Here is a 24,738-nt window from a genome sequence, read left to right on the forward strand (position 1 = left end):
CTTCTCCCTGCCCTGTTGGTACAGCATCATTTTTGTACTCAAGATGGTCCCCTTAACTCAGGAAATTATAAAATTGGAAAAAAAGTGAAAAAATAGGTCTCATTTTAGACACATCTTTTCCATCCCCATCAAATCCGATTACTTATTTCCCCATAGTTCAGGTTACATAGAAACTCTATTCAGACTAGAAGGCCCGTGAAATGTTTTCCAAATCAAGGTGAGAAACAAAACAAACCACAACTTGTAAAACATATTGATCTATGACTCAAAAATAGATCAATTGAAGCGAACCATGATGAACAAGACAAATGAAACTCGAACTGTTTCTTCATAAACTTAAAATTTTTTGAATAATTTTAGATTTACAGAAAAGTTGCAAAGATGATACAGAGTTCCCACTTACCCTTCATCCAATTTTCCCTAATGTTAACATCTTAAATTACTATGGTACATCTATGAAAACTAAGAAACCAACACTGGTACATTACTATCAGATAAACCCCAGCTTTTATTCAGATTTCACCAGTTTCTCCACTAATACCCTTGTTCCCTTCCAGAGTCCCATCCAGGGTACCATATCTCATTTAATCATCACATCTTCATCTCTTCTGGTCTGTGACAGCTTCTTTGTGTCTTATTGTTTTTTAGCTTGGACTGTTCTAACAGTAAATACACATTTACTCCTGTGATTCAAAGATAAGACCACTGACTATTCCAGCAAGTCACCTAATTTACAAATTCTGATCTGGATTTGTAAGTACTGAGCTTAACAAAATTCTGCTTTAAAACCACCTTATGACTAATCCCAGCCTCTAGAATGCTCGGAGTATTCTCCACGAACTCTCCCTTTTGAGCCACTACTCAGGGGGTGCCTTTCTCATGCCCAGCATGTTTTTATGACCAGCGGGCTCTCTGGTAGTCTTTTTGTGTTGGGCTTTGACAGTGGGATCCATAATGATTTCATTCAATCATTCACTAAATGCTAGAATCCTTTCTACAACATCTGATAAGTGTTTACCAGGCCTGTGTGAACCCCGCAGCCCCTATATGAACACTTCCAATGACAGGGCACTGATTACCTCCTGAGAGAATCCATTTTATCCATTTTTGGACAGCCCCTATTGTTAGAAATGGCATTGTCAAAGTGAGCCCTGATCTGTTTCCTTGTAGTTTCTCTTCATTGACCCTATTGCTGTCTTCTAGAGAATCAAGTTATTGGATGGCAAGTAAGCTCCATCTCCAGTCCCACTCACTCCAGGGGCATGGAGGGAGTCAGACACTTGGGTGATCCAGCTTTGTTAAGATAGTATCACTTGGTAGGTGTCTGAATTGTGGCATGTGACTCAGCTGCTCTGGGCCTCATTGGATTATTGTGAAAATGAAATGAAGTAATGGATATGACAGCACCTGGCACATTGCCAGGCACAGAGAAGACTTAATACATGAGACTTGGTCAGGATGAGCAACTCCTGAATACCCAGAATGAAAAGTACCATTTATGTTGTATTATATTATTGTATTCTTTGCTCTTCCTCACAGTGGTGAATTCTAACCTTCCCTTCTTATTAACAAACTTCCTTAAAGACTTACTTTTATTTTTCTGTTGACTTTTTTTTCCTCGAGGTTTAATTAAGCTGTTACTGAACAGAACTCAAGTGTTAAATAACCTGAGAGGATCAGTTCCTAACATTCTTGAATCCCATATATTGCCAATGTGTGAGATTAGTCATGGTAGTGGATGGGAGAATTTGGAAGGGATTAGCAAATACCCCTGCTAATCAACAAAATATGCAAATGAGGCCCCCTCTTGTGGCATTGATTTCAGGCTCCATGGCAACACCAGGGTTAGCTGTGTACAGGGGAAGAAGTGATTTCAAAGCTGCAAAGTATGATAGAAATCACTGCAATGGGCATCAAGGCGGAAAAAAAAACACAAAAAAAACCCTGAAACATATTTCCACTTCTTGAAGAAATTCATACAACTTCCTGTAGGTTTTTACTTCCCTGAGCCTCTACTACTGGAATGTTAATTGACAATTATATTAACAGAAAACAACAGCAACAAAGAGTAGAAAAAGTCAGAAGTGATCCATGAAATCTGTAATCCATCCGTTTGACCAAACAACTATAAATTAAGATTATTTGGGGCTTCCCTGGTGGCACAGTGGTCAAGAATCCGCCTGCCAATGCAGGGGACACGGGTTCGAGCCCTGGTCCGGGAAGATCCCACATGCCTCAGAGCAACTAGCCGGCGAGCCACAACTACTGAAGCCCATGTGCCTAGAGCCCGTGCTCTGCAACAAGAGAAGCCACCACAATGAGAAGCTCACGCACCTCAACGAAGACCCAACGCAGACAAAAATAAATAAATAAACTTTTTTTGAAAAGAGAAAAGAACCAAAAGAAAAGAAAAGAAACATTAAAGAAAAAAAAGATTATTTGCACACCTGAGTGTAGCAGGATTGTCTGGGTTAGGAACCCAGTTCCAGCCGTCATTAGCTTAGCCAAAACTTTCACCTCATTGTCCTCTTTTGTAACATGGGGATAATAATTGTTCCTTCCTCATAGGGTTGCTGTGATCGTTGAGTAAGTCAACACGCATAAAGTGTTTAGAACAGAGCCTGGCCCAGAGTAAAAGCTCCAAAAAATGCTAGCTTCTGTTATCACTCCTCATCATTATTATTATTCCTGCTGGTTGGTCGTGATTCTGGAATAGAGACTACCTTTCAATTTTATACACTGTGAAGAAAATACAGGGCAAGAAAGGTTATATTTTCCATTTTCTAATTTTGTTTGTGCTGAAAAAGACTTGGAAATGTCAGCCCTGGAGAGGTTTTATAGGTATTATCATTTTAAATTTCAGTAAAACACTTAGGAAAATGATAACTGTGATTCTGGTTGAGGCATGGGATCCAAGTAAAGCCACATCATTGTTTAAACTCTCATCAAAATCTAGGAGCAGGCGGATGACTGTAAAATGGGATGTGATCAGAATTGAATTCATTTACCTCAGAAACTGAGTCACCTCTTGATCTAATTAATTTTAATATATATATTTAATATGTATATGTATTAAATATATTTATTAATTATATATAAACCTCTTCCTCTCTCTCTCTCTCTCTCTCTCTCTCTCTCTCTCTCTCTCTCTCTGAAAAACAAATCCAGGCCCCTGTACCCTCGTGGGACAGTTTTCTTTGTGGTCTCTGCTCATTTCACCATGCCTCTGTCTGTTGGTTGATTAGGTTTCTAGTCCAAGCAGGATAATTACAGTAATTCAAGTTTGGATTTAACTGTCAGTGCTTACATTTGAGGGGAGATTATTCTAACAGATACCGGGCTACTTGCTTTGTGAGGTCAGAATTGTTGCTTTTGGGCTTCCCTGGTGGCACAGTGGTTGAGAGTCCGCCTGCCGATGCAGGGGACGCAGGTTCATGCCCAGGTCTGGGGGAATCCCACATGCCACGGAGCGTCTGGGCCCGTGAGCCATGGCTGCTGAGCCTGTGTGTCCGGAGCCTGTGCTCCGCAGCGGGAGAGGCCACAACAGTGAGAGGCCTGCGTACCGCAAAAAAAAAAAAAAAAAAAAAAAAAAAAAAAAAAAATTTGTTGCTCCTTTTTTCTTTTCTTTTTTTTAATGCAAACAGAACTCCTGCCGATCACTGCCCAGTGGTTGAAACACTTTTGGAGTCACAGCCTAATGGAGCTGAAAGGCAAGGAGCCTAGAACTCAGAAACCTGAGGTTTGAAACCCTGCTAGCCTCTGCTACCCTTTGACTTCTTCCTTCACTCCGCTGCCCTTTGTTTTCCTGGATACCTTTTTGTAAGCAACTACACTGCCTCCTTGGAATGAGGCAGGGCCTCAACTGATCAATCAATAAATTAGGTGTGTGATGGTAGGCAAACCATGACCTCTTGGTGAGAAACAGTTTTCTGGTCTGTAAAATGGAGCCAATTGAAATCTCTTCTGGCTTCGTCACCAGTTCTTAAGCATATCAAATCAGACAATGGTTGTAAAAGGGCTCTGTCAGACCTTAACGTGTTGTATACTTCTGAAGAATTATTTTAATATGAAATATGGCAAAATATAGGCCAACCTAGTTACCAACGTGATTTAACTTCTTTCCCTTTCACAAGGATTCAGTCATTCCCGGCTTATAGTTCGATGCCTGAACTATATAGTTCTTCTGTCTATGTGAAAACATGGCTACCTTCTAACATACATTTGTAGGTGAACCTACTCTTATCAAAATAGACCCGTCCTGCATTTCAGTTTTCCAGATGCCTCCTTTATAAACAGAGAAAGGGAAAGTTAGCTAATTCATTTAGCCAGGAAACAGTCATTTTATTGAGTCCCTACTCTTTGTAGCTGTGGGCATCCAGAGATGAAGTCCCAGTCCCTGCCATGGGAGCTCACTGTTTGGTGAGCATGACAGACAAGTCGACGGAAAATGAACACTGTAAATGCCATAATAGCTGTCTGTGTGGGTGCTATGGAGCAGAGAAGAAGAAACTGTCTTTACAGGGGGGTTGTTGAGGAAGGTTTCCCAGGGGAGATCACGCCTGAAATAAATCTTAAAGCATTTGCTAGTGAGAGGGAAGAGAATTTTCAAAGCTATAGCAGTTGGAGTGGCTGAAGGGCTGGAAGGGGTGTCTTGGGGAAGGGAAGTCCTTTGGTATGGCTGAAATGCAATGTGATTGAGGAAGGAAGGAAGGGTGACAAGGAAGTCTGGGGCCTCACAATGGAAGGCTTGTCAGTGGAGAGCCGCCAAGGGTTGTTAACAGGACGTGCATGATCAGATTTGTCTGTTAATATTGGAGCAGTGAGCAGAGAGGAGGCCATGGTGAAATTCAGGCGAGACATAAAACTGGAATAGGTGAAAATCTTAACAATAGGAATTTAGAGAAGACAGTAAGAATACAGAACCTGCAGTACTGGGTTACTCCTTGGAAGTGAGGTGGGAAAGCGAAGGACACAGGATCATACCTAAGTTCCTGGCTTGATTGAGATGGTGGATGAATCCAGAAAGGAGTAGGCTAAGAGAAACTCATGTAATAGCCACATGGAATAAGAGAGGAGGAAACAGTTTGGGGAGATGAGTTCGATTTCAGATTTGTTTAGTTCGAGGTCCTGAATGGCATTTGGGTAGAACTCTCCATGTATAGAGCTCAGAGGAGGTATCTGAGCTGATGAAAGTGTAGGGGAGGACAACGTTTTCCTCAACCCTTTTGGGTTTCAGACCCAGCCTCAACCCTGGCTGGGTCTGAACAGCACACAAAGACAAATTAACAAGAGAAAAGCATACAAAATTACTTAGCGTCAGGTTTACGTGACATAAGAGTCTTCATAGGGCTTCCCTGGTGGTGCAGTGGTTGAGAGTCCACCTGCCGATGCAGGGGACACGGGTTTGTGCCCCGATCCAGGAAGATCCCACATGCCACAGAGCGGCTGGGCCCGTGAGCCATGGCCACTGAGCCTGTGCGTCCGGAGCCTGTGCTCCGCAACGGGAGAGGCCACAGCGGTGAGAGGCCCCATACCGCAAAAAAAAAAAAAGAGCCTTCATAAGGAAATGCAGACCAGAAGGAACAATTAGACCTGAGTATTTTTATGCTAGTTTTGATGAAGAATGGGCAGTCATGTAGAAATATAATAGGCCAAGGGGTATGAGGTAAGTGTAGTAAACTGGGGGAAACTCAGCAAGGCCTTTGGAGATAATGATGCTCCTTTCCCCTGGGTACAAGAAGGGCACTTCTCACATGAGGGTTTCATGACGTGTGTCTGGGGAGAAGGGAGGATGGAAGGTGAGAGTGACTTTCCTGCTTTTGCTGTTTTCTCAAAGTCCTTCAGCTTAACATTTTCAATGTGCCATATTTAGGGGCATCATGTCCTGAACTCCATCAAAAGCGATGGAAATTTCTGGAGTTGTTACAGTAGAAAAGGTAGTTATTTCCTACACTATTCATGAGGCTGGGTCCCTATCATATATCAAGAGTCAGCTAGGTGTCATCTCCTTTTAGAGTCCTTCCCTGACTTTCCAGTCTCAATTAGTTTCTTTGGTATCACTCTCGACTAGCATTCTGTTCTTTTCTTTTATAGCAGCAATCACAATTTATAACTACTTATTTATGTTTAAGAGTTTACTCTTTGGCTCTTCATGGGACTCTCATGTCCATGTGAGCCCGATCCCATCTGCCTTGTTCACTGCTGTATACCTACAACTCAGCCTGGCACATAGTAAGTACTCCAAGAACACTCGTTGAGTGGATGAATGAAGAGTAAATACCTACGAAGAGGAGAATGAGGGAGAAATTACACAGCTTAAGACAGAATCCTAAGGAACTCAAATGGTCAGCAACAGGAAAAGGAGACTGAGAAGGAGCAGTGAAATATAGGTAGGAGGAAAACCAGGAGAACAGAGCCTCGAGAAGCCTATGGAAGAATGTCAAGAAGAGAATGGTCAGTGGCATCCAATGCTGCTGAAGGGTTGTGTAAAGTAATGACTGAGAAGCAGTCATTGCATGTAACAATAAGGAGGTTATTGATGATCTTAGTATAGGCAATTTTAGTGTCATGGTGGAAATAAAGTTTGAATCAGGACTTCTAGTCAATATGTTGAACTAAGGTCTTGCAGAAGCCCCTATCCTTTCATAAAAACATAGAAAGAGTGGATAAAATATGAGCATGTCTTTGACAATATGAAAGAAAATTCAAAATCAAAAAAGAAAATTTTCCAGGTGATAGAAACAAGGCAGCAATTCAAAGCCAAAGCAAAGTGCAACAGTTAAAGCTACATGGCCATCAAGAGTATTAGACCTGGATGTATATCTTGGGGCTTAAGGTGAAGCCACAGCCCTGATGCAGAGCCTTGAGCTTCCTGCATAAAGCTAGGAGCCAGAATTCCTGTCCAGCTCATGATAAATCAGGACTCAAGGCCTGGGGATGCAGAATATAGGTGGAGTGTCCATTCTGGGCCTAGAGTGTAAGAAATCAAAGCCCCACATCTTAATTGATACTAAAAAACTGGGAAATTAACATTAAAAAACCGACTTTGATCCAGTGAAACCCAGAGAGTACTGGCAGAGAAAGAACACAAAATTGTAGAGATGGATAAGTCTGCTATCCAGGGTTCACATAGGGCTTCTACAGAAAAGAACTCTCCTGCTGAAGGTAAGTCCACAGTCAAATTTACAGAGCAAGAGGGGAAATAAGACACTGCAGGGATAGTCAGAAGTGACAATAAACAGGGTGATCTATATTCCAGAAAAGTTGTATAATAAGGCAATATGAAAGAGACATTAACATAAGCATCTTCAAAATGTTCCATAGGATAAAGGAAGGAATAGAATCCATAAGGTATAAACAGCATGCTGTGAAAAAAAATAGCAGGCATATTAGAAAAGATGAAACAGACATTATAAAAAGTATATATGTGTATGTATATATGTGTACACATGCATGTATGTATATACATATATAATTTTTAATATGCTATATGTAACTTATGTAATGTATAATACAGTATTTGTGTGTGCATCAGTGGAATAAAAACAAAATCAAGCAATAGACTAAATCCAACTAGAGAGGGAATCGGTGAAGCACCCCGATTCTACAAAGTTAAAGAGATGAGACTAGGAAAGAGAAGTAAGAAAGAATGGAGGAGAGAATGACATCTCACATACACCTAATAGAAGCTTCAGAAGAAGAATAGAGATTTAAGGGGAAGCAGTAGATGAAGAGTTGATGGCTAAATTTCCAGAATTGAAGCAAAACAATTGAACAGTTGAAGGAGCATAAGAAGAGGAATGCAGTGAGTAGGAATATTTTTGATGTTTTAAATATATTCAAAGATCAACCAAATACTAGTTGTCCCTCTCTAAAAGGGATATTGAAATCTATAGGGAGGAATCGCCAGGAATATATACACACAGACACACACATAATATATCATATGGTGAATATGAAGAAGGGAAGTGGGTATTGTTGGTAAAGATGTGGGGTATTTGTTGCTGCGCACAGGCTCTCTCTAGTTGCGGCGAGCGGGGGCTACTCTTCGTTGCGGTGCGCGGGCTTCTCTTGCTGCGGAGCACAGGCTCTAGGCGCGCAGGCTTCAGTAGTTGCAGCACGCGGGCTCCAGAGTGCAGGCAAGCTCAGTAGTTGTGGTGCACGGGCTTAGTTGCTCCGTGGCATGTGGGATCTTTGCGGATGAATGCTCGAACCCATGTCCCCTGCATTGGCAGGCGGATTCTTAACCACTGCACCACCAGGGAAGCCCTGCAGGGAACTTTTAAACTGAGGGATTCTCCAAAGCTGTTAGTTCCCTTGAAGCTACTTTGGCAGGCTGTTCTGTCATTTTAATGTCACCACTAGAGGCGCTCTTTTGTAGTACAATATAATATTGCCTCCATAAAATCTGTTAGAATGAGCCACTGGGGGGCGGGGGGTCATGAGGACATTATTAGTAGTCATTAACCCAGCACCGATGAGAGGAGCTGAGAGTAGCTGTCTTATTGGAAAGCACTGACCCAGGGATAGGATATGGGGAAGGACAATATTAATGAAGGAGAAGAATTAGGACAACCTGGATGCTAAAGTCATATCTTCAAGAGCTGAGGCCTCATAAGGGCAGTGGGCACCTGGGCTGAGGTGCTGGCTTTACAGCATTGCCTGAAGCCTACACGGAGTGTACTCACACAAACACACACACACACACACACACGTACATACAGCATGTTGTCTTGGTTCTTATAATGAAATAGTGCACTGTTGTTTCCCTTAACAATTCTGCTTAAGTATACTTTTTTCAGACCAAAGGATACCAATATTCTGATAGAGAAAGTAGGCACTGGTATTTTAGCGGCAGGAAGAGGAATGAGTAAGTAGGAAGATTTTTTCATTTGTTTTCAACATATTCAAACACTAACCAAATCCTACTTGTCCCTCTCCAATAGGAATACTGAAATCTACATAGAGGAATTACTAGGATTATCTGGCTTGGACAGTCATTTCCCCGTAATCTTTTTTTTTTTTTTTTGCGGTATGTGGGCCTCTCACTGTTGTGGCCTCTCCCGTTGCGGAGCACAGGCTCTGGACACGCAGGCCCAGTGGCCATGGCTCATGGGCCCAGCCGCTTCGTGGCATGTGGGATCTTCCCGGACCGGGGCACGAACCCGTGTCCCCTGCATCGGCAGGCGGACTCTCAACCACTGCGCCACCACGGAAGCCCTCCCCATAATCTTTAATTCATTTGTTAGCTTAAAGTTTTATCATCATCATCATAAAATTATTTAATAACTGCCCACACGCAAATCTCTGGTTGCTAAGCTCACCCCGGTTATTGCAGGAGGAGAATGCATGGCTCACTGTGGCATACATGCCAATTTAATTTTCATTTTGATTGGCATCTTTCCAAAAGGATTACTTCTACTAAACCCTCTGCTGATGGCAGTTGTAAATCGATAAACTACTGTACACTTGAACATCACCATTGACAATATTGTGTGGAACACGATCAGTGGGGAAGGGAAGACAGTTGGTTTACAAGCAAGAAGTAAACAACTCACAAATGTCCATCAGAACCTCCACCTAGCACATTTTATTTCTCCCGATCCCCAGAATGCTTCACGACCATACCTGTAATCAATATTGCACAGAAAAGTACACTCCTGGAGAATGGTTACAATAGGGGATCAACTTGTTGCCAAGTGATTCAAAGTGCAGGGGCATCATAATCCAAGATTGTGTAAATCCTCTCACCTGAGGGAAAGTAATATAGCCTTGTAAAAAGAACTCAGCACCAGGAGTCAGTTTAACCCAGGTTGAAGTCTGGCTTTACCCGGTTTCATTCCCTGACTTCCTAGCTCTTTCTCATCCTCCAAAATCCATCTTTAGTGGGATGGTTTTGTGTGTGTGTGTGTGTGTGTGTGTGTGTGTGTGTGTGTATGTGTTTTCTGAAGCTGACGACTTCTGCCCACATTTAGCTGTGCCTTCTTTTGCATGCTCCCAACACTTTGGACATTAGTACCACTCTTACTGTGTTTCATCACATTTGGTTTTAGTCATTTTATTTACTTATCTTTCTCCTCCGCTTGAGGCCAGGGACAGTCATTGGAGAGGCAGTAGAGCAGTTTTAAGAACATGGGATGTAAGTCAGAATGCATGGATTTGAATCCTCCACTTCTTACCTGAATGAACTCATTAACCTCTTTTTGCCTCAGCTTCTTCATCTGTAGAATGGGGATAAGCCCATAAGGTGGTTGTTAAGTATTAAGTGTATCAATAAGGGTAAGGTACTTAGAATAGTGCCAGGGATGTAGTTAGTGCTCGATAAACCCATTGTAGCTATTCGTACCTTTGCATCTTTCAAGGTACCTTTGCACCCCTTCAGGGTGTAGCTTGGTACATGGCAAATGGTTCTCAGTCGATTTTAAATGAATGAATGAACAATTTGGCCCAGGACAAATTCATTTAACTTCTCTTGCCTCAGATCTCTTCTCTAAAATGAGGTTGTTAATTGAGCATCAAGGCCAATGAAATCAGCTTCTCAAATTGCTTGAGGTCTTCAGTGGTTACAGGAGAAGTTAGTAAATAATTTCAATCTGTTGATTATACTTTTAGCTGTTTGTCAGAAGGGAAAAGTTAGAGCAAATTAGTTAGAATGGATACTGGAGAAACCCCTGATTGAAAAAGAATAGTCATGGGCGTCAGAGCATGGAAGTGAATACACTGTGTGTAATATTTTTCTCTCTTTTGGCTGAACTCAAGCTTCCTGTAGCTGGAAGCAGATGGCACAAAAATGCTTACAGTGTGGAAAGCCAGTTTTCCCTGTATGAAAAGAACTGAGAGAATTGGGAGTAGCTTTAACTTCTTGTCTCCACTAAGTAGGGGTGAAGAAAAAGTCCGGGAAATGTCTTTTGGGTCTCATAGCATTCCAAAAGCCCAGATTACCTGAGTCACACCAGGCCCTGGTGTCAAAGTACTCCCTGGGCTGAGAAACCCAGAATAGCATTAAGCAGTGATTTATAATCATTGAATTTTAGTGAGAAAGGTAGTGAAGTTTTCTTTAAATATCACTCTAAGAAGTTATGAATTATGCTCATAAATATGCAAAGGTCATATCTATTCTTGTTTGTTTCATACTTCACTTTTGTTTTTCTTAAAAAAAGAAGAGAACATAACTGAGTTGAAAAGCATGCCATATTCCATCTTTTTTCTGTTAACCAAGCCAAGAGATAGCCATATCCGAGCACCACTGTTTAGCGACCCAAATTCCAAACCCGCTGCCAAGAAGAAAAAGGACTGGCCTTGTACACATAACATTGTATTGGCTGAGGATCTTTAGTTTAAATATGGGCACTGCCACCTACGTACCGGCCAGGAAACCATAGATAAATCGCTTAGTCTCTCTAGACTGCCCTCTCCTCTTCTGTAAAATGGCAATAATGACAACACCTACCTTACAGGTTGTTGTAAGGTTTAAGTTGCTTATCCAATTATAACCACAGTATTTATTGAGTGTTATCACCATTTGAAACCCCAGTTTGGGCAAAAAAAAAAAAAAAAACCAAAAACCCAAACCAAAAAACAAATGAACAACAACTAAAGCAGAGTGGAGAGTTTAAAAGTCCTCTAGGGCATCTGCACGGTTCTCAGGGAGATCATCGACCTGGCCTTTGACCCCTCCTTAGAATCTGGAGGATACCATCTTCTCCAAATTCGGCAGGTTCTGCTGCCCAAATTCTGGCTGCTGTCTGAAAAGAGATGTGTTAAGACTTAATCCTGAGAGAGCACTGAAGTAGTTTCCCATACCTCTCTGCTCCTTTCAAAGACGGCAACTCTTAACAGGAAGCTGATGGAAACAGTGCCATTGGCAAATAGGAAATCAATCCAGAGTTCCTTATACTGCTTGTGAATCCTGCCCCCCTATGGTAAGTAACAGTGAACATTAGATCATTTGTAAACACTGCATTCCCTTCCACACATCTTGAGTTTAGGTCACCTTCCTCCAGAAATCCTATTTCCTGAAACAGCTTAGATCCAGAAAAATGACTGATTGTCTGCTTCTGCCTCAAATCCTCCATTATTTTTTTCCCCTGGCTTTTCATTTAGATTACTTAGTTCACTGGGCAAGAAATGACCCCAGTGTTACAGATATTTTGCCTCTGAGTTTTGCACATTTCTCATCTGCCATAAGTGTTTCATCATAGAAACACCTCATTTATGTTTGTTAGCCACCAGTCAGCTCATAAAATAGCAACTGTTCCTTCAAGATCTTCAAATATTATTGAATAAAACTCAATTGATCTCAGAGAAGCTGGTACTTTTGCTGGTTCTGGATGCTCTGTCACCACCGGGGCAAACCATGTAGTGAAGAATAAATGTATTGTATGTACAAAGTATTACCCACACGTTAAACGAGAGAAACTTTAGAAAATGGGTGCGACTGCCTTGACCCACATGTTCCAAGTTCATCCAATATGATCTTCCAAAGGCAAAGGCACTAGTTATCTCCATGCCCCATCAGACAGGACCTTACGCTTTCTCAGTAATGGTGTTGCTACCCTTTTCCTCGTGACCCCTTCGTGGTTGCAGGTCATGGGTATGTGAATAGTAGTGTAGTTTTAATGACAGAATGAGAGCCTTGAGTCCACATATCCACCAAGGTAGATAAGGTTTCTGTTGTAGTCACAAAAGCTTCTATAGGAAAATCAGCAATCAGCCATGGTATTTGACAACCCTTGCTAAAAGGAATGTTTTCCTTGTACAAAACTTCAATCCCCACATCTTGAAGCTTAAGCTCATTTTCTTGTGATCCTTCCTCTCTCTGAATGATCGAGGGAGAAACTTCCACCCCAGCAATCCGATATTTTTCTCCAGGTTTTCTTTTTCTTTCTTTTTTTTTTTAACATCTTTATTGGAGTATAATTGCTTTACAATGGTGTGTTAGTTTCTGCTGTATAACAAAGTGAATCAGCTATACGTACAAGTCCATGCAACTCTCTAACTTTGTCCCAGCTCACCCTTACCCATCCCCGTATCCGCCAGTCCATTCTCTACTTCTGCATCTTTATTCCTGACCTGCCATTAGGTTCTTCATAACCTTTATTCCTTTTTTTAGATTTCATATATATATGTTAGCATATGGTATTTGTTTTTCTCTTTCTGACTTACTTCACTCTGTATGACAGACTCTAGGTCCATCCACCTCACTACAAATAACTCAGTTTCGTTTCTTTATGGCTGTGTAATATTCCACTGTATATATGTACCACTTCTTCTTTATCCATTCATCTGTTGATGGACACTTAGGTTGCTTCCATGTCCTCTTCAGGTTTTCTTGATTAAAGTGACCAAGCAGGTAATCAGGGTCCTTGAACTCTTGATGTTGCAGCTGCTATGGCTAATTAAAATGGCAAGGAGCTGAATTCATAGATATGATTAATAGCATCAGGGTGCTTTATGGTTTTAATGTTCATAAATTATGACTGCACAATGAAATTTTTATATGGGTTATAGAATTTTTCCTCTTAAGGATCAGAATTAATTAGTGTGTTCCCAATTGATTTTATTTATTTATCTATCTATTTATTTATTTATTTGATTTAAATATAAACCAGAGGTGGCTTCAGTACATTCTATAGCTTAAGTATTTAGAGGATGATCTCAGAAAGGGGACATAATGAAGACCAACCCCACTATTCTAGAGCAGCGCAAGCCTAGGGTTCCCTGGCTTTTCATTCCGAATGCAAATCAGGAGAGCCAATCAATTGCTAAAAAAATTGATTCTGGAGATCTTTGCTTCTGAAGCATAATTCTCCTAAATGATCTGACTGGGAGAGACTCTTTGCCAGCTAATAAATTTGTCAGGTTATGTTACAGAATACAGTAGTCATTCTTTCAGTCTCTAGAATTCCAGTGTGACATTGACGAGATTTCCTTAAATTTCATTTTTCTTCCTGGTTGGAGTTAAATGGCCGGAGCTTTTGCTAATGGCGTTTCTCTAATCTCCTCATTTGTATTTCTATCCAGTCGTTTCTCTTGGCTTTTGGACATAATTAAATAGACGACAAAAGGTGGTACTTGCTGCCCAGTCTCTTCATTACCCCCTCTGCCGCCCTACTCAGTTACCAGCCAGATCCCAGTGTTGCTTGACCATGGTGCACTTGAACCTGCCCCCCTTCCCTCCCTTTGAGCTCATCATCAGTCCTTGACCTGGTAACTGACTGGTCACTGAGATGTTTTGATGGACTGTCAGTGAAGTTGGAGAGCCAACTGGCAAGTGGCTCTGAGTATGTTTATCTTCACTTCATGGAGGAAGGGTGTTTGAAATCTTTTCAGAGTTTCGGAAAGACAGCCAGTTCCTTCCTGCTCAGAAAGTACTGAGGCTGCTCCTGATTAGGCTGTCTGAATTCTCTCGTTTTTACTCATCACAGTCACATCTGTTTGGGTTTCTGCCTCTCTCCTGGAGATGCCTCTTGAGAGCAGGTCCCCCCAGCTTCTTTCCAGCTCCGCCAAGGCCTGCCAAAAGAGATTGGCAGACAACAATCAGCATTCTCTGCTCTGATAACTCACATAACTCTCCCTGAAAAGAATGCCAAAGCCTGCTTCTCAAGTGAACCCATGAGGAATGGAGCCGAAGAGACTCATATTTTTCTTGGGAAATCCCATGTGGAGTTTATATTCTGATGGGATGGGAAGAGAAAGGGCAGAGGGCAAGTCTGAGGAGGGCAAGATGAAGAGGTAGGAGGAACAGGCAGAAAAATCATAGGCTCCCAGGGCCCAAAAGACATTCCAGAACATCTCATCCAGAAGTCTTCAAATGTTTTGTTTTTAGTAGTGGAATCTTTTTATTTTTATCTTTTTCATAAGAAATCACACAATGAGTCCCAATATATAAAAGAGAGGAAAGAAGTGCTATGGTTGAAACACGGGTGAGGGAACTTACATCTGTGTACTCTTAGGGCTCTGCAGGATACGATTTGAAAGCCATTCATCAACTCTCAAGGATGATTTTATTAAAGATGGGAAAACTTGGACTTCCCTGGTGGGCCAGTGGTTAAGACTCCATGCTCCCAATGCAGGGGGCGTTCGATCCCTGGTCGGGGGACTAGATCCCACATGCCACAACTAAGAGCCTGCATTCTGCAACTAAGAGATCCCGCATGCCGCAACTAAGATCTGGCCCAGCCAAATCAATAAATCAATATTTTTAAAAAATAAATAAAGGTGGGAAAAATGAAGCCCCAACAGGAGATATGACATGTCCAAGATCACACAGCCAGTTAGTGGTAGAGACAGGATTCAAAGGTATGCCTCCTGTCTCCCAGGCTAGAACTCTTTGTGAGTTGACTTGCAGAAAGAAGCCAAGGATGCTTTCTTCCTGAATCTGATGGAGGAGAGAGCTTGGGATAGGGCAGTGGGGAGCAAAGGTCTGGGAGGAGCTGCAGTGAGTAGGCCCACCTAGCATAGAGGAGTTGGGAGCCTTGGGGTTAAGCAGGGAGAATTGAAACTCTGGATCTGCAGGAGATCCAGGAAGTTCCCTAACAAGGGCGCAGGGGGAACTGGTAGGAACAGAGCAAGACAGGAGCAAAAGGCACTTTGGAAGTGTCAAAGGAATGTTCTTTATTCATCCTCCCACTGAAATGTCATGCTGCTGGCCTGGGGTGGCAGTAAGACAGAAAGGAAAGGCAAAATATGCTTCTCTAGGGTGACCTGTGAGTCTTTCTTTCATTAGTGCCTTCCCAAGATGAATGGGGTTTTGGGGCTTCCCTGGCGGTCCAGTGGTTAAGACTTTGCCTTCCAATGCAGGGGGTGCAGGTTCAATCCCTGGTCGGGGAGCTAGGATCCCACATGCCTCGCGGCCATAAAACAGAAGCAATATTGTAACAAATTCAATAAAGACTTTAAAAAAATTGTCCACATCAAAAAAATCTTTTAGATATAAAAAGATGAATGGGGTTTTAGCACAGATCTGCTTTGAGGGTTTCAGAGTTATATTCACACTCTTCTCTGAGAGCACCTGAGAAATAACATGAGAGTTAGGAAAGGATGAAAATATCTGCTTCATTAGTGGTTAAAGTGATTGTACAATACAGTTTGGACCCAAAGTCAAAATGGCTTTCATTCAGTCCCTCCCCACTGCCCCCTGCCCACCATGATCCCTCTCCAGTGACAGGCCTCTGCGAGTTCTCTCACTGAAGGAGACAGGATAACACGTGGTCTGTAGGCAGACACACCACAGAGAGTTAGCTGCCCCTATCTCTAGTCTCACCCATGACATGTCATTCGTTTTCCTGTCCATGGAGTTGAAAGAATAAAGGGGGGGTATAAATAGGCAGAAGTACATTTTATGGGCTGACAGGGACATGGGACAGAGAGTCTGGTTCCCCCATACCTCTCATTTTTCAAGAGACGTTAGAGCAAGAAAGATATCTATAAACACCCATAGAATCATTGGTAATCAGCTTTGACCCAGTGGTTCCGTGCTCATGGCATAGAGTTTAATTGTCTAATGTATTTTTTTTTTTAAAAAGCCTGGGGTGGTGGGTAGGGGTTAGTGACAGAGCTGGCGTATTTACATGTTTGTGTTTGTGACTTTGTAGTGACGTGTCCCTCCTCTTCATTATATACTCCTGAAGTCTTCTTTGTGCCTGTCTACCTCAAATATCCACCTGAAAATACCTTGTGAATGGCATCTGGACAAGCAAACAATGAGTGCTCTCCCGGTGGAGAAGCAGAAGAAAGAGCATGGGAAAACCCTCCTCATTTTCTCAGTACCATTCCCTCATTCTTCCCAAGTTCTGTCCCTTGCCTGAATCAGAACTCTGTCTTTCTTTAGCTTTGTCATGCCTGCTTTGGTTCAAGGTCCCAAGAGAGAAGCAAGAGGAAAGAAAGAAAGAAAAAAAAAAGGCCCTTGGAGTTGGTACTCAGCAGAAGGTAAAAACATGGCCAGTGAGTAGGAATCTCTTAACTGTCCATCCCACACCCCAAATATTTGGTCCTGGTCAGAGCTCCTTTTGACCCCTCTTTTGGTGAGATTATTTCCCTTCGTGGTACTTGGAATTCAAATCACATACATTCTGAGCCAGGGAACATCTTCCTACCCTGCAGAATCAGTATTGATCAGTCATTTGTCAATTATTTTCAATAAACTTTTATTGAGCATAAATCATGTGACAGGAACTGTGCCAGGAGATGGGAATATAGTGGTGACCAAGCCCCAGTCCCAATTTTTAAGGTGTTCAGAGTTCCGTGGGAGCAGACCAGGGTTTTTCCCCTGTGAATTCAGGTCTGAAAATACTTCGATGGACTTGAGGTGCTAAAACTCTCCTACCTTGTCCTCCCTTTTCTTTTGGGAAAGTGCAAAGCACACAGGAGCAGTAGACTAACCTGCAGGGAATTTCAGACCATTCGGCATCATTCTCCTGTATCTATCCATTTCAGTCCCTGCACCTTCACCCCCGCCCACCTTAGCAGACACATAATCGTGCTTCTGACAGGGCAAGAGACACTTCAAGATTGGGGAAAGGTGGAAGGGAGGTGGCAGCAGATTCCCCGGTGGAGCAATGAAATTTACAGAAGGTTCAAGTGATTCAACTCTGATGGGCTAAGAAGCCTGAAAGATTTCAGTTTCTTAGTTGAGGTTCAGGCGAAAGAGCTCAGGAAAGGACCAGAGTCTAGGCATTTGGTTTTGCATCTGTATCATTTCTGAAAAGATCTGCAAAGGGGTGGAGGTCCAGTAAACAGAGCATAGTGGTAGCTCCACGTTGGAGCAGGCTTACTATTGGGGGGCTTCCTTTCTGGCATCAGAAATCAAGTAACATAGTAAAACAATCATGTCTGTTTGAAGGGAGGGATGTGGACGGACTATTCTTTTTGTTACATTTGACCTCACAATTCCTTCTTTCTTCTCCAGATTAAAATATAGAACAGCGAAGGGACAGAACTTGTGAATTGAGTGAAGTGAGCAACAAGCCAGACTTGATTCCTGAGCTTGAGGAGCGGGGTGGGGGTGGGGGGAAGTTAGGGTATTGGAGACGCGCCAGAGCTTAAATAAAGAGGCTCAGCTCTGCATTTCCCAGATACTGCTTATGGTACACGACCCAAACTCTTTGTTTGGATCCCAAAGCCAAACAGAATGATGAGGGGGCGCATTCTGTTTTGTGGAGAGGAAAAACGGGGTTCGGGCCGCACAAATTGGCCTGAAATGAAAAGTCAGCAAAAACCACCGGGTGGCAGCGTGGCGTGCGGGCGCAGCTCTGCAGTGCCTTCTGCTGCTGCTGCTGCTACTGCTGCTGCCGCGGCCGCGGGGGCTAAAGCAGTCTGCGAGCCCCGGCCTCCTTCCTCAATGGCTACAAGTGTCGCCATGCGAAAAACCTCAGCGAGTGTGTTTGGAGGGGAGTGGGTGTTGTGAGTCCGAGCCTGTGGCGGGGCTCCAGGCCGGGCGTAACCTGGCCAGCTAAGAGTCACACACTAACGGAACATCCCACTCCGCCGCCCCCATCGCCAAGCAACCCCCGGCTCTTCCAACCCAACTGCCTCATCCCAGTGCCTCCTCCATCACTGTTTCCTCCCGAAGCTCCTTCGGGGAAGAGGAGGAGAGAAGGGTTTGGGAGATTGAGCCCCTACAGGTGTTAGCCCGAGCGGCCCGCCGGGGACTTGGGGGGTGGGGTGGGTGGGGGCGGCCCGCGGCAGGGAGCCAGCAGGCTGGGCTCCGGGAGGGAGGGGCCGCCGGGGGAGGGGGCCGCGGGAGGCCGTCGCGCTCTTCCGGAGGGTGCCTGCGGCGACGGAATTCCTATACTGAGTCTGTGCCGCGCCCAGAGCAGCAGCGGCGGCAGCGGCGGCAGCGGCGACAGCGAAGATGCAAGGCCATTACCTGTTTGAGCCCCGTCGGAAAGCTGGCACAGGCCAACTTTTCCCGATCGGCAGGCCAAGAAGTTGCAAGGACTAGTCGGAGGCTCGGAGGGGCCAGGGCGAGGGCGCGCTCCCCCGCGCGCTTCCTCCATCCCCCCCTCCCTGCTGCCGCCCGCGCTCCTGGCCTCTCTCCCGCCCGCGCGCCCTCCCTCCGCCTGCCTCCCTCCTCCGGCCCCCGCCGCGCGGCACCGGGCGGTGGGTGCCGCCAAACTCCGACCCGAGCCACTTGGACTCGCACAGTGTCCTCGGGGCGCAGGGGCCGAGCGCACGCACTCGCGCAGCTCTGCCTCCGCCTGGCAGTCTCGCCCGCGATCCTGGCCCGGGGCTGTGGCGTCGGCTCGGACCCAGGCAGCCGGCAGCCCGCGCAGGATCCGGACCACCGCCGGAGGAGCTCGGCCGGCATGCTGAGCCCCCTCCTCGGCTGAAGCCCGAGCGCGGAGAAGCCCGGGCGAGCGCAGGCTCCGGAGACGAAGGCGGCGGAGGCGCGAGACCGAGCGGACGAGCGGCGGAAGAGCGGGAGGAGGAGGCGAACCCGGAGAGGGGCCGGGAAAGAAGTGGTGGTGGTGGGCGTCGTGGCCATGGCGGCGGCTATCGCCAGCTCGCTCATCCGGCAGAAGCGACAAGCCCGGGAGCGTGAGAAATCGAACGCCTGCAAGTGTGTCAGCAGCCCCAGCAAAGGCAAGACCAGCTGCGACAAAAACAAGTTAAACGTCTTTTCCCGGGTCAAACTCTTCGGCTCCAAGAAGAGGCGCAGAAGGAGACCAGGTTGGAAGGGGCTCTTGGCTGGAATTTTTGCCCCCCCGTACTTTACGGGTGTGGAGGGGGCTGGGGGGCGTGGATGGAAGCGGAGGTGAGTTTGTCGGCGGCCCATCTAGTGCGGATGTGGCCACCTAGCCGGTGTGCGTGCGTGGGAAGCGATCGCTTTCTCGCCTCCTTCGTAACAGTAACATGCTTGCTGCATTGCAACTGCCGTGGGACAGGCGCAGAGCCTGGGGGCATACCCTGTCCAGCGGGCGCGCAGTCAGCTTCAGACAGGCCACATGTGTGCAAGCCTGTGGGCTCTGGGCAGGCGTGACCCAGACGTGGCTATCGCGTGAGTGGCGTGTTAATTGCAGGAGCGGAGCTGGGCAGACCCCTGCCCACCCCCCATGCCAGGAAACCCGGGGAATCCCTCCCTTGCCTTCGCCCCCGAAGCTCTGACCCTTCCCCTCCAGCTTCCACCCCCAAGGGCCGTGGGCTTCCGCTATCTAGGCATTCTGTTTCTTTGATCACTTTTAAGCTTATCGGGACAGACTTGTGGTGCAGCTTTGAAATATTTGCTGGAGAGAAGGGGGTGGACTCCTAGAACCTGTGGCAAAGAGCTTAGTGATCTGGTTGAGACTAGTCAAACTGTGGTTACTTGCTGCTAAAATGCAGGATTGAAGAGAGTTTAAACTCAGAGCCAGATCGTGGGTCCTTTTGAGCCTATTCAGTGAGAAGAGTAGCGCGGTATTCCGGTGCCAGGGGAAATTCACACAGCTAGAGGTGTCAGGTTGCGTCAAGGTAGACCTTCAGGCGTAGAGGCAGCTTATTTGGCTATTCTTAACCAAATGAATCCTTTATGCTGTTTTCTTCCTTTTACTAGATAAATATCACAGAATTTCAGACTTATTCAACAATCTGTTATTTCGCTATTTGTGTGTTCTACACATCCTGGAATAGAAATGCAGACACACATTTTCTGCTTGCTGGAAGTTTTTAAGGCATTAGCTGTGAATTAGGCTTGTTTTTAAACAGGTTTAAGCGGTGGCAAAGCATGATTATGTGGCCTGAATAATCACGTAAATATCACTTCAGTGCAGGTGTCTGTATTCAATAAAAGCAAATTTTGGATAACATGGCTGTTATTGATAAATGAGGCACTTCATTAATCTATGGTGATTCATAATTGAAAATCATTTTGAGGACACATATTTTGGATAACTATATTTGATACGAAATTTGAAAATAAATATGAACTAATTTCCTTTCCTCCCCACCAACAAAACCCTGCTCTTTGCACCCATTTCCCCTAAGGATAATTAATACGATAGGGTATGATAATCGTTGTTTTATTCTCCCCTCCCCCTTTTTTTGTATCGCAGCTCCATTTTCTAAATAGAAGTCCTTTGATGGGGTTCCAGGTTATTTATGCGTTTTCAACCTTCTTAGAATGGAGGGAATTCTTTATTCTAATTGTGGTGTTTCTGAGGGAAATCTTTGCTAGTGTGTTTTTGGTCCCTCCTTGGTAAACCACTCTAAATCATCTTAGTATTTCTCCTTTTCCTTCCGCATGAGAAGTAGCACGTTGTTAAAAGGCAGAATATGCCATTTGACAACCCATTTCGAATGCTCAATGAGATAGAGTGCCACTATGTAAGCCAAAGGACACGCTATCAGAAACTGTCTCTGCTGTCAGTAGCTTTAGGGCTTTACCAGTGTTACCAGGTAGAAATCAAATGTTTCTTCAGTTCGGAGATTGGTTCTGAAGCTTGGAGTTTGTTTGTTTTCTTTCTTTCAGGGGACTCTTTAAAAGTGTCATTTGACCTTTTCCACTAAAATTTTAAAATAAAATTAGAGTTCTGAAATCTGAGTCTTTTCAACTATATATGTACAACTTATCAATTGATCCAAACCATCCTTCTCCTTGCAGAGCCTCAGCTTAAGGGTATAGTTACCAAACTATACAGCCGACAAGGTTACCACTTGCAGCTGCAGGCAGATGGAACCATTGATGGCACGAAAGATGAGGACAGCACTTACAGTAAGTGACTGCAAAATAAATAATAGTATATCCCAGCATGTTGTTGTTTTCTTTCTTTTTTTTTTTTAATTAACAACCCTTGCTAAATCCCAAAGCAAATCCAAAATAGAGTCAACACTATATAATCCTGTTTCAGCAGGTTAACCTCAAGGAAGGGGAACATGAAAATATCTAGAATAGTGAACTGTAGCAAATAATGTTGACACCATTCTAAAGAACAATCCAAATGTCATCTCCATGGTAATCTGGATAGATTTATGGCTGTCCTTTGGATTTTATTACTTTTTTCCCACAGAAAATTTACTCACCCACACACTGATCCTGAAATAGCACGGTTATCTCTACTCTTAAGAACCGGTCTCATCCCAAGAGAGAGGAGAGGTTTCATGTCAGGAGAATTCATCATTACAAGCTTTCACTTCTGCTCCCCCCACCTCCACAGACACTGATAACTCTCAGACTAATTGGGATTTTAACACTGAGATACCTATACAGGTGGGTAAAGACATTTCTTTGAGTGCTTTATTTTTAACCGTGGCCTTAGGACCGAATTGGAGACCATCATGGTGAACCTAAAAGAGAAACACTTCAAAAAGAAAGTCAATTTTATTTCCAATTACTGAAGAATAGTGATTCCAAGATATTATATAACCTTTTGTTACATATGCTTTATTTACTTGGAGTCATCAAAACATAAACTCACAAATAGTAACGCCCTCTTCAATGGTAATCATTGGTGGGGTTTTGCAATTAGCAGATTGCTGCAGACCTATTCAATGTTCCATGAGGCTAAACCACCTAGTTCTCACCACTCCTTCCCGATTTTCCCTAATTTATATTGCATTTCCCTCAGGCTTTGTTATTTGCCCAGAAATAGTCCCATTGCCAAGGAAAGCCCATCTGAATGCTAACAAGTCCTCTGCAGCATTTTCAGAGATGTGGGGCTAGAGACAACAAAGCCATAGACAAGGGTTCCAATGTTGAGTGTTAAAAGTTTCACATCCTTTAAGAAAGCTTCCTGGGCTGATTGATATCCAATGCAAGACCTGAAGAGGAAGTCACTTTAATTACCCTTAAAGAAAGCTCTTTTGGTACCTAGGATGAAAAAGTTCCATACTTAAATGGTTTACTAGTTTTTTGCACTGTTTTGCAAAATGCAGTGTTACTGTTGTGATACTGAAGTTCTACAATGAGTATGCTAGATGTTCTTTCATGCATACTCTTTCTTCTGTTTGAAAAAAATGAGTCAAGGGTAACTAGAGGGTTTTACTGCACTCCTATAACAGACATGAGTCCATTATGACCAGTAATAAAACATTCCCATAAATTGTATATTTAAATCAGTGTTTGGGAAAGAAATTAGGGGATGTAAGCTGCTCCGTTTTCCAAAGTGCCTCAGCAAAATGGATTCATTGGGCATTATTGGAAGGAAGTTCACGATCAGCTGCGAATGAGCCCCACCTGGTCAGGTTTTCCCCCATCTACTTTTAACGTTTTTTGCAGATGGAAATCAGTGAAAAACTTATTTTGGGTCCAGTGTTCACATGCGTTTCCTGAAAAGGAAAAAAAAAAAACCAGACAATTTGTTTATAAACAGCAATATGGCACATGCATCAAGATCACACTGTATATGTAGTCATTTTAGGATATTGCACACACATAGATATACACACACAGACACACACGTACACACACACATATATGTATGTAAATCAAGGCTCCATTTCTTAACTATGGAATCAGGTAGTAGGTTTTACTTTTCAATTCCTGCATATGCATAGCTTGTGCCTTTTGGTTGTCTTATAACTGACTGATATGCATGGCATTTCTGTATACTAATGATATTGTCAGGCCTTTAAAGAGACAGAATCTGTGTTTAGACACAATGAAATAATGAGAGGTGTGTCAGCTGACGGTATTACCATCACATGAAGCATACAAATGAAAAGTATCTCAAAATAAATAGCAGGTCTGTGGGGCTTCACTCTACCCATGCTGCCAAGTATAACCAGGGGCCAGAGAGCTAGCTTTTCTTCCCACTTAAGTACATTGTAGGGTGTAAGTCATCATGAAACAAGAATGTTTAATGGTTAAAGTGATCATTAACATGATCATCATTAAAATGGAAGTTTAGCCATGCAGATGGCTTCTTTTTTTTCCCCTAAGCCAAGCAATTTTCTTGGCATTCATTATTTAATTAATTATTTTAAATGAGTGGAACAAAAATACAAGGTTTTTTTTCCCAAGTATCACCTTTTCATTTTTATACTCTTTCCTTAATATGCATTCCTGGTATTATGTTTATATTTTTCTTATTTTTATTAATTTTTAGGATTTTTGATTTTTTTCTCACTTAATTCAATGTGGTTGATTTTATGATATTTTAATTCTGACATGGTAAGCCAGATCATGGTAAAACAAATCAGTTCACGTTTACCCAGATACATCTATTTCTAAAAACGTATGTTTGATATTATGCATTCAAGCTGACCTTAGGTAGCTTTATTACAATGATAAATGTTAGCCCAGTAAACTCTCATCATGAGCAAGTCAACCATTGTAAATTATCTATTGCCCCCTGAAAAGGAAAAGATGATAGACATTTCAAGGGAGTGGTTTTATTATATCTGCCATGGGTTCAATGAGGGCGATGTTAGAATAGGCAGCTTTCCTTTCAAAACTCCAATAGTGTTACCAGTTCAATGGGTCAAGTCTTTCCAATCTACATTAATATATACTTTTTAAATTACTCCCTTTGAGAAATTGATCTTAACCCAACTGATAAAAAAAGATGGCCTGGGCTTCCCTGGTGGCGCAGTGGTTGAGAGTCTGCCTGCCGATGCAGGGGACACGGGTTCGTGCCCCGGTCCGGGAAGATCCCACATGCCGTGGAGCGGCTGCGCTCATGAGCCATGGCCACTGAGCCTGCGCGTCCGGAGCCTGTGCTCTGCAACGGGAGAGGCTACCACAGTGAGAGGCCCGCATACCGCAAAAAAAAAAAAAAAAAAAAAAAAAAAAAGGATGGCCTCACTTTCGTATTCGGCAAACAC

At 43.6% G+C, this 24,738-nt stretch overlaps 1 protein-coding gene across 2 annotated transcripts in view; it reads left to right on the plus strand.

The window, feature by feature from the left end:
* FGF13 (fibroblast growth factor 13) overlaps positions 1-24,738 on the plus strand; it is a 201,396-nt gene that overhangs the window by 115,667 nt on the left and 60,991 nt on the right. Inside the window, exons 1-2 of one of the 2 annotated variants that reach the window (XM_060087046.1) lie at positions 19,485-19,671; positions 21,578-21,688. In XM_060087046.1, coding sequence (XP_059943029.1) covers positions 19,485-19,671; positions 21,578-21,688 — 298 coding nt within the window. Of the gene's footprint in view, positions 1-19,484; positions 19,672-21,577; positions 21,689-24,738 lie in introns of those variants that run through there. The other variant, XM_060087047.1, reaches the window with a different exon arrangement.

Source organism: Mesoplodon densirostris, chromosome X (assembly GCF_025265405.1).
Source record: "Mesoplodon densirostris isolate mMesDen1 chromosome X, mMesDen1 primary haplotype, whole genome shotgun sequence".
Lineage (NCBI taxonomy): Eukaryota > Metazoa > Chordata > Mammalia > Artiodactyla > Ziphiidae > Mesoplodon > Mesoplodon densirostris.